Source organism: Hyperolius riggenbachi, chromosome 9 (genome assembly GCF_040937935.1).
Source record: "Hyperolius riggenbachi isolate aHypRig1 chromosome 9, aHypRig1.pri, whole genome shotgun sequence".
Taxonomy (NCBI): domain Eukaryota; kingdom Metazoa; phylum Chordata; class Amphibia; order Anura; family Hyperoliidae; genus Hyperolius; species Hyperolius riggenbachi.
Window position 1 is genome coordinate 66,491,594 of NC_090654.1, and position 15,000 is coordinate 66,506,593.

General features: G+C 46.8%; 1 protein-coding gene across 5 annotated transcripts in view; it reads right to left on the minus strand.

Annotated features, from left to right (window-relative positions):
- Positions 1 to 15,000, minus strand: part of LOC137532463 (hyaluronidase-1-like) — a 95,841-nt gene that overhangs the window by 17,882 nt on the left and 62,959 nt on the right. For 3 of the 5 annotated variants that reach the window (XM_068252970.1, XM_068252974.1, XM_068252973.1), the window contains exons 2-3: positions 9,324 to 10,268; positions 1,884 to 1,973 (exon numbers count right to left, since the gene is read on the minus strand). In XM_068252970.1, the coding sequence (XP_068109071.1) occupies positions 1,884 to 1,973; positions 9,324 to 10,226 (993 nt within the window). In that variant the 5' untranslated portion in view covers positions 10,227 to 10,268. Of the gene's footprint in view, positions 1 to 1,883; positions 1,974 to 9,323; positions 10,269 to 12,691; positions 12,906 to 15,000 lie in introns of those variants that run through there. The other 2 variants (XM_068252971.1, XM_068252969.1) reach the window with 2 other exon arrangements.

Sequence of the window (15,000 nt, forward strand, 5' to 3'; positions counted from 1 at the left end):
TGTGTGTGTGGTGTGTGTGGTGTGTGTGTGTGTGTGTGTGTGGTGTGTGTGTGTGGTGTTTGTGTGGTGTGTGTGTGTGGTGTGTGGTGTGTGTGTGGTGTGTGTGTGGTGTGTGTGTGGTGTGTGTGTGGTGTGTGTGTGGTGTGTGTGTGGTGTGTGTGCGTGCGTGTGGTGTGTGCGTGTATTCAATTACCTTCTGGCAATAGTGTCCTTATTTTATCCAAAATAGGAAGCTTTCAGGTATTTGCATGCTCAGATATGCTTGTGACTGTAGTTTAAAAAAACAAACAAACAAAAAACAAAAACAAAACACCACCCTTCCCACAATCCAAATGGCACTGCACAGTTCATGCATAAAAAGAAGTTTAGGGACCAATTTTAGAAAAACAGAGGGCTTTTCATGCATTTTTGGGGCACTGTGTATTTTTTGGCAATTATATTTTTTCTTGAATGTTACAGCCCCCTTTAAAGAGGAGCTGTCAGCCATACTATCACAGAAAAAAAAACACATATATAAGTAGATAAATACTTGCTCTACTTACATAGCAATATATTGCACTGTCCACATTTTGATTTTAGTGACTTTTCTAGAGTAAAAAAAAGAAAATCCTTCTTAGGATTTTCCATTTTGACTGTATCTTGAAGCCAATCCTCACATCATTTTCTCCCCTACTCTGTCTGTGTATGCAGCCCGCGCCTCCTCCCAGTCTTCGGACACTCCCACCAAGCTTTGCAGTAGAAAGTGCATTGTCATTGCGTGACTCTGCACAGCTTCGCAGTATGTAAAATATTGGCCAATCAAAGAGGAACAGAGGTGTGGGAGGGGAAAACAGGAGGGAAAAAGGCTTCAGCCAATCAGGCTGCATTAGTTATGTCTGAGGAGAAAGTAAAGAAGAAAGAAAACCCAGCATGCCCTGAAAGTTCCTTTGTGCGGCAGATGTACCAAATAAGAGCCAGGGAAACTGGAAAATGATCTTTTTATGGAGAAGGAAAGTAAAGGTGGCCATACATGGTACAATGTTTCACTTTTTTCGATTAGATAATTTAGTTCGATTATTCCGTTAGATTGAATATAAAGATTTTTCCAGCATGTCCGATCTAATTTTTCTTGAAAAAAAAACGGGATAATCGTTCGAATTTCTTGATCGGAAAAAAAAATATTTTCAACTTGCATTCGATTCGATCATTTAGATCGAATAAATGGGATAATCGAACATTTTTATTGTACCATGTATGGCCACCATAATGGTGGCCATACAAAGTTCGATTTTCCCGTTTATTCGATCTAAATGATCGAATTGAATGAAAGTTGAAAATATTTTTTTTTCCGATCAAGAAATTCGAACGATTATCCCGTTTTTTCTGGAAAAATGATCGGACATGCTGGAAAAATCTTTATATTCGATCTAACGGAATAATCGAACTAAATTATCTAATTGAAAAATTGTACCATGTATGGCCACCATTAGAGTGATTTTTAACTTTTGGATTACCTGGTTAGCATCCTTATTACTTGTTTACCAGATAGAAATAAAGAAGTGTTTTTTTCTTTTTTATGCCTGACAGTTACAAATTTAAAAGTCATGCAAAATGAATCTGTAGCATCACCCACAAGGTATTTCAACTCTAACGTCAGCATTATAGGGGGGCCTCCAATTATACAGATTTTGGTTTGTTGTTTTGTTTGATTTTCTGTTTTTAGGTTCTGCTGTTGTAGAGATTCATAACTACTATTATTACTATTGCTATCCTTGGAGAACACATTGTACATCATATTCCCATTGGCTGAATGGGTAGATGTTCTCTATATGTAGTAGGAGCGAGATTAACTAATAGGAAATGAGACCTCTTCCACACCCCACAGTGTGTCCCTCTTCACTTACCTTGCTGTGACTGTAGTCAACGTTCCCCCACAGGATGACACCTGCCGTCCCCAGCGCCGCACTCTGTCCGATCGTCTGGATTAAATCTTCCTGTGGAGTAGAGAAAAACCTGGATTAATCTGATGTCTAGGATACCTGGAGAGATCTGGAAATCTGCCACAGAACCTCATCTTATGGCAATTAACAGTACTCAACCCATCCCTATTAGCTTAAGGGTGGAGCAGCAGTGAGGATGGTGTTAGGAGTAGCTACAGTGAGGTTGGCATTAGGTGTAGCAGCAGTGAGGTTAGTGTTAGGTGTAGCAGCAATGAGGTTAGCATGAGGTGTAGCGGCAGTGAGGTTAGCGTTAGGAAGAGTGGCAGTGAGGTTAGCATTAAGTGTAGTGGCAGTGAGGTTAGCATGAGGTGTAGCGGCAGGGAGGTTGGCATTAGATGTAGCAGCAGTGAGGTTAGCATGAGGTGTAGCGGCAGTGAGGTTAGCATGAGGTGTAGCGGCAGTGAGGTTAGCATGAGGTGTAGCGGCAGTGAGGTTAGCATGAGGTGTAGCGGCAGTGAGGTTAGCATGAGGTGTAGCGGCAGTGAGGTTAGCATGAGGTGTAGCGCAGTGAGGTTAGCATGAGGTGTAGCGGCAGTGAGGTTAGCATGAGGTGTAGCGGCAGTGAGGTTAGCATGAGGTGTAGCGGCAGTGAGGTTAGCATTAAGTGTAGTGGCAGAGAGGTTAGCATGAGGTGTAGCGGCAGGGAGGTTGGCATTAGATGTAGCAACAGTGAGGTTGGCATTAGATGTAGCAACAGTGAGGTTAGCATTAGATGTAGCAACAGTGAGGTTAGCATGAGGTGTAGCGGCAGTGAGGTTAGCGTTAGGAAGAGTGGCAGTGAGGTTAGCATTAAGTGTAGTGGCAGTGAGGTTAGCATGAGGTGTAGCGGCAGGGAGGTTGGCATTAGATGTAGCAACAGTGAGGTTAGCATTAGATGTAGCGGCAGGGAGGTTGGCATTAGATGTAGCAGCAGTGAGGTTAGCATTAGGAAGAGCGTCAGTGATATTAGCTTTAGGTGTAGCCACAGTGAGTTTGGTGTTAGGAGTAGCGGTAATGAGATTAGTGTTAGGAGTAGCGGCAGTGAGGTTAGTGTTAGGAGTAGCAGCAGTGAGATTAGTGTTAGGAGTAGCAGCAGTGGAGCTCGTGTTGGGAGCAAGGTTAGTGTTATGCTGGATACACATGGTGTGTTCCCACACTCGATTCCCCGCTCGATTCCCGGCCGCTCGATTATTTCTGACATGTCCAATTCGCGTTTCGATGGATCGTTAGGTCGATTTGGCATACTTTACATGAGAATTGACTAATAATCATCGAATCGCGATCAGAAATGCTCGGAAATAATCGAGCGGCCGGGAATCGAGCGGGGCATCGAGTGCGGGAACGCACCGTGTGCATCCAGCATTAGGTGTAGCCGCTGTGAGGTCGGTGTTTGGTGAATCCTGGAGTGATGTTAGTGTTAGGAGTTGTGGCAAAGAGGTTAGCATTAGGTGTAGCCACAGTGAGTTTGGAGTTAGGAGTAGCTGCATTAAATGTTAGTGTTAGGAGTAGCGGTAATGAGATTAGTGTTAGGTGTAGCGGCAGTGAGAATGGTGTTAGGAGTACAATTGAAGACAGAAGAATATCCTGCTGCACCAGATGATACGGTGAAGTAGAAAATCTTTATTCTTTTAATCCAACATCAAGGCATGCAGAGAAAAGCTCCTGCATATCGGAGCGAGTAGCTCCTTGCCTTGATGTTGGATTAAAAGAATAAAGATTTTGTACTTCACCATATCATCTGGTGCAGCAGCATATTCTTCTGTTTGCAATTGGACTTTGAGATCTGGTTTCCCTGATCCCATTTGCCTGGTGAGTGTGTGTAGCGGCCTTTTTTTGATCTACTTCATTGGGTGTTGGGAGTAGCTGAATTGGGGTTAGTGTTAGATGTAATGGCAGCGAAATTAGGGTTAGGTGTCATGGCAGTGAGGTTAGTGTTGGATGCATCCGGAGTGAGGTTAGTGTTAGGAGTAACCGCAGTGAGTTTGGTGCTAGGAGTAGCTGCAGTGATGTTAGTGTTAGGAGTATCGGCAAAGAGGTTAGCATTAGGTGTAGCCAAAGTGAGTTTGGTGTTGGGAGTAGCTGCAGTAATATTTGTGTTAGGTGTCATGGCAGTGAGGTTAGTGTTGGGTGTATCCTGGAGTGAGGCTGGTGTTAGGAGTAGCTGCAGTGAGATCGGTGTTAGGAGTAGTGGCAGTGATGTTAGTGTTAGGAGCAGTGGTGCTCATTCGGGTAACCCGGATATCCGGGTAACCCAGATATCCAAACTTTTTTCCAGCTATCCGACTCGGATTCGGATTTCTATGCAAATCCGAATAGCACTGTGTGGATATTTGGTCACATACGCAGATATCCGAATCCGAATACTGTAACTAAGGAGATTACATCATTGAGCCAGAGGGCTCCCAGCAGAAGCCCTAGCAACCAATCACAGAGGGGAACTCTGGCAACCCCCCCCCCCCCCCCCTGTATATAAAGCAGCGGACATTTTGAGGGAACTCGTTCTTGCTTTTTGACTGCTCACTGAGCGTCCGTGTTTTTGCGCATAAACACCTGTACTATACCACTCTTATTGTTGTTTAGCTTGCTTGTTGTATTGTGATTTTAGTTAGTGTGTGTGACAGTTTCTGGTCCTGCAGCAGCTCTATAGGTCCTGTCTGTGTGTGTGTGCGCGCTGTTTGTGCACACATGCCAAGCCTGTGCTATATTGCCTTAGCTACAGTATAGTTTAGGGCATAGGAATTACTGTGTAATTGTGTAGTTATTTATTACTACAGTGCTTAGTTGTTAGAGACTAGACCTGTCTGTGTTAGCTTACTACTACTGTCAGTGTGAGTGTGACAGATAGACTGTCCGTTAGTGTGCACACTGTCTTCTTCTACTCAGTTGCCTGTCACCCCCCATGCCGATTCATCAAAGTCCAACACCGATTTCAATAAAGTGCAAGTACCCCACATCCATCTGGTGACATCATTATCACACAAACTTGCACTATGTCTGCTGGCACTGGTGCCCGGGGAAGGGCATCAAGGGCAAGAAGAGAGGGAACATTGCTGGCACCATCACCGCCATCAGTTCTGCCTCACCAGTGTCCATTCCACTGCTAGACACTGGCCGTGGACACACTGGGCGCCCAGCTGATAGGGGGAGTCATGCTGCAGATGCGCAGCAGCGTGTAGCGGCCATTTTTCAGCAGGGTCTGCGCCGCAAATTGGAGGAGAAAGACGCCGAGCATGTGATGCAGCTGATGGTGGATGAGCAGGCCACCACCAGCTCTACAACAGACACCTCTATCCCCACCACCACTCCTGTTCGCAGGAGCAGCAGCAGCCACCCAGCAGTGCATGGGGACTCGGTCATCATGTCGACCCCAGCGGGCAGCCTACCCTCAGTAAGCGCGCTCTGTAGTCCAGACACCGTGAGCGCAATCAGGGCAGTTACCACTGACTTTGAGAAGGACATTCTGGGCGCACTGGGGTTTGTGGAGGAGTTAAAGATGGTGACGGTGATTGTTGTGGGGGGGGGGGGGGGGGGGGATTCCTTGCCTGCGGTGTCATCAGAAGAGTTTGGGGGGGGGGGGGGGGAGGGTCATCAACATCCCAGCAATTGTTTGAGGGGGAGTATGATGCTGATAATAATGATGACGAGATGAAAGACCGTGACTACCAACCACAGGAAGGGAATGTTGGCTCTGAGTCTGAGGATGCATCCGTGGGTCTTGCACGGAGGATCAGCATCGCCGACATTGGCAGGAGCAGCAGTGGGCGTGGAATGCAGGACCCACAGCCTGCTGATTTATCTTCTGCCGCTACCACCAGCCGCACCACTCAACCCCAGGCCCCAACCACCGCAGGGAGAAAAAAAAGCAGCAGTAGCCCAATCAGGGCGTAAGGGAAAATTACAATGCCCAATCTGGCAGTTTTTTGATCTGCCCTCAGTGAACAGCAAGTTTGTGACTTGTAACGTGTGCCAGGTGAAGCTGAGCAGAGGTTGCAACCCCTCCAACTACGGCGCCTCCAGCTTCATCAACCACCTGGCCAACAAACATCTTCACGAGCATGAGGAGTTCGAGAGGCTGAAGGAAGCTGACGCTGGCAGTGTTCCGACCGAAAGCACTACTAGAACCCCCTTTGCCAGTGCCACTCCTGCCGACACTGAGGCCTGTTTAGACAGCCAGTCCTCCTCAGTGGTCTCCTCTGCTCCCTCCTCTTCCCGTGCAACAAAAAAACACCAACAGACCCTTTTGAGCGAGTCCTTTGTGGTCAGGGCTCAGCCTCCCAGCAGCCATCGCATCCACCAGCTGAACGGCCTGCTTGCACAGGCCATGTCCTCCCAGCTCCTTCCGTACTCCTTTGTGCAGGAGGGGAGCGACATGCGTGCGCTCCTACAGAGCGCAGCGCCGGATTGGCCAATACCCAGCCGGCACTGCTTCTCACGCACGCCCATCCCAGCACTGCACCGCTTCGCGATGGCCAACGTGGAGCGTGGGCTGGATCATGCGGTGGGTGAGCGAGTCCATGTGACCATGGACTCATGGTCAAGCCGGTTCGGGACAGGCCAGTACCTTTCATTCACCACGCACTGGGTCAGTTTGGTGGAAGGGGATGAGGAGGGGACAGCAGCATCAGACAGCAGCAATCCAGTGGGTGGTGCCACCCCGCAGCAGGGTCAGGGGAAGTGCAGCAAGTTCCTCAGATCCGGTTCCACCCTCCGGCAAACCCGCCGCCGCCAAACGCCCCCGCCTCAGCAGCAGTGTGAAGGCCCGCCACTGCCAAGCGCTGCTGGAGATGGTCAGCCTAAGGAAGCAGAGACCTGGCCAAACTCTGACACAAGTAGAGGAGTTGGCTGACCCCCAGAGGCCTCAGAGTCGGAGAGGTGGTGTCCGACAATGGGGCCAACCTGGTTACTGCCATCCACCGGGGAGACCTCTCCCACATCCCGTCTGGCCCACGTCCTGAACCTGGTGGTGCAGACATTTCTGAGCATCTACCAGGGGATGGACCCACTTTTGAAAGCAGCTCGGAAAACGGTGGGTTATTTCCGCCGCTCGGGCGGTGCCTCAGCGGCCCTGGAAACCGTGCTGCTGGAGCTGAATCTCCCACGGCACCGGCTCATTATTGATGTTGCAACATGATGGAACTCCACCCTGGCCATGTTGGAGCGTCTGGTTGAACAGAGGCAGGCTGTCAACTGATACCTGGCCAGAGCCATCGTGGACGCCACCGTGTTCAGGATCGGCACCACCCACCTCCCGGACATCAGTGCAGCTGCAGTGGTGTGGAGAGAGCAGGGGGAGGCTCAGGAATCAGAGGAGGAGGACCGCACTGGGGGTGATGAAGAGTATGTGTCAGCAGAGATGGCAGCCCTCTTCCCCATGGCAGCGCACATGCTGCAGTGCCTGCGCAGTGACCCAAGGGTCAAGCAGATGTGTGCTCGGGAGGACATGTGGATCACCCTGATGCTGGACCCACGGCTGAAGGGGAAGCTGCATCAGTTCCTGCCTGCAGGAGGAGACCCTGTGCGCCGAATGAGGGACTTGCAGCGGTCCCTGGTTCAGCGCTTGGAGGAAGCCTTCCACCAGACTCCAAAAATAGTGTGCAAATGAGTAGGGAGGCTGGCTGGTGTCTTACGATTTTGGCAGTTACACGGCTGTCTAGGAAATGCTGTTGAAAACAAAGAAAATCCTGAGAATCCCCCATGTGGAGATGTATTGGCCAAAAACCTGTCTGTTCTGTCAGATTTTAACTGCCTACTTTTTCGCGATAGTGGTCCTTTAACCATTTCTGCCGCCCGGAAGTGAAGCTCACGTCCGGGCAGCTGTTCTGCTGCGGTGCCGCGCTCCTGTAAGCGGCCGTGCCCCCGTGCTGTACCCCGGTAGGCCTGGGATTAGTGAACGGGAACATTGTTCCCGATCACCGATCCGTGTCCCCGCTTCGCGAGAAGCACAAGGAGAAAAAAAATCAAGGTGGCCATCTTGTGGCCAAATAGTAAAACTACATCTACATATTTTTAATATTACAATTTACACATATAATAACGTTAAAAATTAACTGTTGTTTATTTCCCACACCAAAATATTAGCCAAATAACATGGAAAAAAAAAAAAGACGTAAATAGTTACCTGAACATTTTAAATAGGCATTTGAAGAGGGTACACTACGAACATTTTTTAAATTATAAGCTTGTAAATAGTGATGGACGCAAAACGGAAAAAAATGCACCTTTATTTCCAAATAAAACATTGTGATAGGGACAAAATTTAAATGGGGTTATAACCGAGACAAATGGGCAAATAAAATACATAGGTTTTAATTATGGTAGCGTGGATTATTTTAAAGCTATAATGGCCGAAAACTGAGAAATAATGAATTTTTTCCATTTTATTTCTTATTAATCCTGTTAAAATGCATTTATAAAAAAATAATTCTTAGCAAAATGTACCACCCAAAGAAAGCCTAATTAGTGGCGGAAAAAAAACAAGATGTAGATCAATAAATTGTGATAAGTAGTGATAAACTTATTAGCGAATGAATGGGAGGTGAAAATTGCTCTGATGCATAAGGTGAAAAATCACCGCAGGCTGAAATGGTTAAAGTACCTCTCTCTGACCTTAGATGGAAATAACACACTTCTTCTAATGGTTTTTTTATTAGCTGTGCTGTGAAAAAAAAAATCACAGCACTTTCCTCCCTCTTTAGCGCCCCCCGTCAGTGTTCTGATCAGCCGAAATCTCTGACTGGAGCAGAACATCGCTGATGGGCAGGGAGGAAGTGTCAGTACTTCCTCCTCTCTGCCCGTCATCAGTAATTCCTCCTCCACTTGCTGCGATTAGTTTCTATGTGCACAGCTGGCTGCGGAGCTGCGCTGTGTACGGTACTGTGGTAATTTAGCTCAGAATGATAGTGTACGAATACATCTATTAGTACACAATCGTTCTGAGCAAAATTACCTCAGTACCGTACACAGCACAGATCCGCAGCGCACTGTGAATATAGAGCAGATATAGCAGCAATAGTGGAGCTAATAGCGGCAAGTGGAGGGGGCATTACTGATGACGGGCAGAGAGGAAGAAGTACTGACACTTCCTCCCCGCCCATCGTTGAGTGGATGGGGAGGGGGGGAGCTAAAGGGAGAGGAGAGTTTTGTGACCCTTGTGTCACAGTACAGATAATATAAAGGCATTGAACACCTTTTATTTATTAACGAGGTCAGGGGTACATTATTGTGAATGCTGATTGACAGTTATGGGTGATCCAGTCAGTATTTCTACTGGACAGTTTATTATATACACGTCTATGTGGCAGGCCTTTTCTCTGTGTCAGGTAACAAATGGCATAGGTCTAATGCTATGACCTATTTCACACTTACCTGGGTGAGGAAGTCCATGCTATAGGTGTACACGATTCGGGCATAGGGCAGTACAGGAAGGTTGTCCTCCAGTGCTTCCCCCGACACCCTAAATGCTTCCTCCACACGGTGTTTCACATACCGGCCAACATACTCGGTGCTCTTCAGCATTTGCTCCAGGTAGATGTCTGGATAAAGAGCTTGGCTGGACCTCCACATCCATTTCAGAAGGTCATTTTTGGCCATTTGATCAGCCGGGCATTCTCCGGTGTAATTGAGGCCTTCTTTCTTGTAGCCAGCGTTGTAGCAGTTGGGAAACCCATAGAAACCCCACAGTCCACCCGGCCTGAATTTCCTACCCAAGTCCAGCGTGGACATCATGAAATTAGCTGCGGCGTCTTCAAATTCTTCTTTGGCTGCTTCAATTACCTTTTTGTCAGGCCATTCAGGGTGGCGTTCACGCACCATCTCCTCAGAGTGTCGCTTGTAGACCTCCTTTGCATCCCAGTTCCGATCCCATATCGGTCTCCAGTCCTCCCAGTCTACAACAACCACCCCTTTGAAATCTTCAGACGGAATGGTGGTCACTAGATCTTCATAGGCCGTAGTAAGGTGGTCTTTCAGGCTTACGTTCTGGGGCAAGCCACCATAGACTGGACTGTCCTGGTCATAATATGGGTACATTCCCAGCTGATTCTTGTAGAAGATTACCATCTCGCTGCCTGAAAATGTCTGGTTCTGATTGGCCACAATGTCAAAGGGATCCAGGTCAAGATCCACTCCATATTTGCCCCAGCACTGACTTGTGGGGGCATTCCAGACTGTAGCAAATGGCCGTCCAGGAAGAAGGGTGGTGTAACTTTCAACTATGGGAAGCAGTACCGTAATGAGGTATTGGACGGTGAGACTATGTTTTCTATACATTGAGCCTGGGTGGAATTATGGAAGTCTGGAGATCTTTATAACCTGTGAGAAAATAAATAATGGTCATTTAAAGAGAATCTGTATTGTTAAAATCGCTCAAAAGTAAACATACCAGTGCATTAGGGGCCATCTCCTATTACCCTCTGTCACAATTTCGCCGCTCCTCGCCGCATTAAAAGTGGTTAAAAACAGTTTTAAAAAGTTTGTTTGTAAACAAACAAAATGGCCACCAAAACAGGAAGTAGGTTGATGTACAGTATGTCCACACATAGAAAATACATCCATACATAAGCAGGCTGTACACAGCATTTCTTTTGAATCTCAAGAGATCATTTGTGTGTTTCTTTCCCCCATGCACTGAAGTTTCAGGCTGCTATTTTCTTCTTGCAAACAGCTTTGCCCTTGTTTGTAATTCCTCAGTATGTGAAAGCCCAGCCAGCTCAGAGGACGATTTATCCAGCTGATTAGAGCAGCTTCTCTCTTCTCTAAATAACACACAGGCAGTGTGCATAGAGGGGCCAGAAAGGGTGAGTTCATAGCAGAACCACAACACTGAAGAACTTGGCAGCCTTCCAGACACAGGCCGACAAGTCGGACAGGGGAAAGATACATTGATTTATTACAGAGACTGTCATAGTAGAAAGTGCTGCAGTTAGCCAGAACACATTAGAATAGCTTTTGGAATATGTAGGATGATAAAAAACAGGATGCAATTTTTGTTACGGAGTCTCCCTGAAACACCTCCAAACATTAGAAGTCTAATTTTAGCTTGGATGACGTGGAAAAATATTTTGAGTTTTTACTGCTGTTTACGTCCCCTTTGTAGAGAACATTCATACTCCTTGTTCATGAAGAAAGTGGGCTAGCCTTTTCTTTCTACAGTTGAGGAGGGGCAGGTTTGTATGCCTACAAGTACTGTAATTCAGACATTCTAACCATATTTAAGTCTTGGTTTCACTAGAGCAGGAAGCAAAAGGAATTCTGGGTAATGGGCACAGAGACAGACATTCAACGCTTCTTTAAGTTAAAATAGTTTGGCCTTAGTTTACCTAACTATGTTTCTCCGTGGTCACAAGGTCAGAAGACAATGAAATCGGCTCACAGTGATCACAAGGTCAGAAGGCAAGTAAATCAGCTCCTGAACGCCTCACGGATCTCTACTGCCATAGCAATGGCAGAGCAAGTGGGCTGCAGTGAGGCAGAGTTGCACTAACAGCGAAAGCAACTGGTCCATGCGGTGTGATGTCAGTAAGCCCTGTTTTTGTACCAGCAAGTCTTGGTCCTTAAGGGGCCAGATACTGCTGGCACTTAATGGACTTCCGAGGCGTACACAACAATGTTTACTAGCCTGGGGCTTCTTCCAACCCGAGCACTAGTCTCAATCCCTCATTGCAGCCCTGGTCCTCCTTGGTGTCCCCGTTGGCCGCCCATAATGATCTTGCCCCGCTGGAGGGGTCAGCTCTTCTGCACCTGCGCGGGCACTTGTGCCCGTGCATCCACGTCATCTGGTGCGTACAACGCCTGTGCGGTATTTGTGGTCAGGTGCAGTACACACCAGGCACTAGTTCCTGAACAGACGCAGAACGCAGACGCAGACGGCTGGGTTGCAATCATTATGGGCGGCCAAGGAGGACCGGGCTGCGGCGAGGAACTGAGACGGCTGCTAGGGGCTGGAAGAAGCCGAAAGCAAGTAAAAAGATTTTTTAAAGTGCATTTTAAGACAAATATACATCTTATACACATTTTTAATTTTACATTTTTTTTTTGTGAAAGTGGTCCACAGGTCTGTACATCAGTCCTGAAAGAGGGACAATTGAAGAAGAAAAAAAAATTAAAAAAGGTACAAAAGCTAACCATATTCCAGTCCCTACAGAGAGAATACAAAATAGCCCCATATCTGGAAGATCTCCAAAACACTCGAGAGAAAAATCCTGAGCGTCTACTACAGCCTCAAAATCGAGTCTGGGAGACATAGACAGACATACAAACCCAGGGAGGAGAGACTATGCAAGCACTGTGAGCAGAAGACCCTCAAGGACGAGAATCACTTCCTGCCGCACTGCCCCAAATATACCACAACCAGAGAAACTGATGGAACTATTTCCAGACTTTCACACTTAGAGGATGAGAGAAAACACTGCATTCATTCTACTAGAAGAGAAATCCAGTGACAATCGTTTCACACTATGTCACAGCATGCCACAGACTAAGAGGAGCATAAATGAACTGTGACCCCCCCCCCCCCCCCCAAAAAAAAAAAAAATATGTCGAACTGCTAACTCACTGCACCCCCAACCCAATGTACCCCATTCCCCCTGCTTTGGCAATGCCTGTATTGAAGCTTGGTCATGCCAATAAAGCTATATTTGATTTGACAATAGATTGTGAGCCCTATGAGGCACAGTGATGGGAATTGTTCAGTGTCCTCCCTATTTAAATGTGTATGATGAATGTGTAGGACTCACATGTATCAGGTCAGATCTGGTGGTCTCACCCTCAGGGGTCTTCTATTCCTCAGCAGGGTCAGGGTCTGGCAGGTCTCAGCAGGGTTGGTGCTGCACGTCCCTCGTCTGACCAGAAACTGGGCAGGAAATTTGGCTTGCATTGTGTGCTTACAGTCCCCCTTTCCTATTCCTGCCTGTGTGTTTGCTCTCCACCCTGGTCAGCTGATCCCACTTCCTACTTTGCTCTGCTGTCACTTCCTGATTCACTTGCTTATTTCTCCAGCAAACAACTCTCAACACAAAGTTCCCTCTTTCTGCATCCACCCGCTCCCTCCCCCTTCACTAACCACTCACTGCCACAATATTTACTTTTTGCAAAGCTCCTGACAAGGTTGTAACTACAGCATCTGATAAATGTGTAAGCAGAGTGCTCAGGTTTCCGAGTTTGTGTCAAACGTAGTTCCTGCTGCTAAAATCATTAATACAGAAAGCATACCTCCCAACATTTTGAGATGAGAAAAAGGGACACTTAAGCCACACCCCTGGCCACGCCTCTAGTCACGCATACCATAAAGATTTTATAAGAAACATATGTTGTTTTATAATTCACACCACACTGGTCCTTTCTATCCTGGTTCATTTTCCTTCATAGTAACATTTTAAAATTCGTAATATATCAATTTAAAAGGTTGGGATTGGGAATAAAGTTTAGAGTCAATCAAACACATTTTTAGTATAGAAATATTATATATATATATATATATATATATATATATATATATATATATATATATATATATATATATATATATATATATTTACATAGAAAGAGGGACAAAGTCCTGAAAGAGGGACAAAGTCCTGAAAGAGGGACAAAGTCCTGAAAGAGGGACAAAGTCCTGAAAGAGGGACAAATGAGGGTGAAAGAGGGACAGAGGGACAGGGCTCCCAAAAAGGGACTGTCCCTCCGAAAAAGGGACAGTTGGGAGCTATGCAGAAAGTAGCCTGGTGTCATGTCTAAGTAATATACTTTGTCAAAGGACCCTACCCGGACTATTTAGGCAGAGCAATTAGAAGTATATGTCAAAGTATCATACTGCTAAATTTTGTACTACCACGTAGGATTCATTGACAATTGATACAGTGGCGGACACAGCCAGCAGTGGGCCCCTGTGCAAAATTGCAATTGTGGGCCCCTACGACCTGCGGCGTGCGAAGCGCACCGCTGCAAAAAATGGGTGTGGCTACAACCATATGTGTGGACAGAACCGGCAAAAATGGGCGTGGCAATGACCGGATGAGGGCGGAGCTAACTGTAATTCAAAGCGAACCCGGGGTGAGGGTTTATTTCCTTTTAAACAATACTAGTTGCCTGGCAGCCCTGCTGATCTATTTGGCTGCAGTAATAAACTGAATTACACCAGCAACAAGCATGCAGCTAATCTTCTCAGTTCTGACAATATTGTCAGAAACCCCTGACCTGCTGCATGCTTGTTCAGGGTCTATGGTTGAAAGAATAAGAGGCAGAGGACCAGCACGGCAGCCAGGCAACTGGTATTGCTTAAAAGGAGAGAAATATGGCAGCCTCAAGATTATTCTCACCTCAGGTTCCCTTGAAAAGTGCAACGCGAAGACAGTGGGCACAAGTTTTGGTGACCCTTTCCCCAGAAAATTCACATAATTGTGCAGATTTTCTCAAGAAAATACACATGTCGGCAGATATGCCCAGAAAATACGTGCAATCATGTCGGCAGATATGCCCAAAAAATACGTGCAATCATGTCGGCAGACATGCCCAGAAAATACGTACAATCATGTCGGCAGACATGCCCAGAAAATACGTACAATCATGTCGGCAGACATGCCCAGAAAATACGTACAATCATGTCGGCAGACATGCCCAGAAAATACGTACAATCATGTCGGCAGACATGCCCAGAAAATACGTACAATCATGTCGGCAGACCTGCCCAGAAAATACGTACAATCATGTCGGCAGACCTGCCCAGAAAATACGTACAATCATGTCGGCAGACCTGCCCAGAAAATACGTGCAATCATGTGGCAGACCTGCCCAGAAAATACGTGCAATCATGTGGCAGACCTGCCCAGAAAATACGTGCAATCATGTGGCAGACCTGCCCAGAAAATACGTGCAATCATGTGGCAGACCTGCCCAGAAAATACGTGCAATCATGTGGCAGACCTGCCCAGAAAATACGTGCAATCATGTGGCAGACCTGCCCAGAAAATACGTGCAATCATGTGGCAGACCTGCCCAGAAAATACGTGCAATCATGTGGCAGACCTGCCCAGAAAATAAGTGCAAT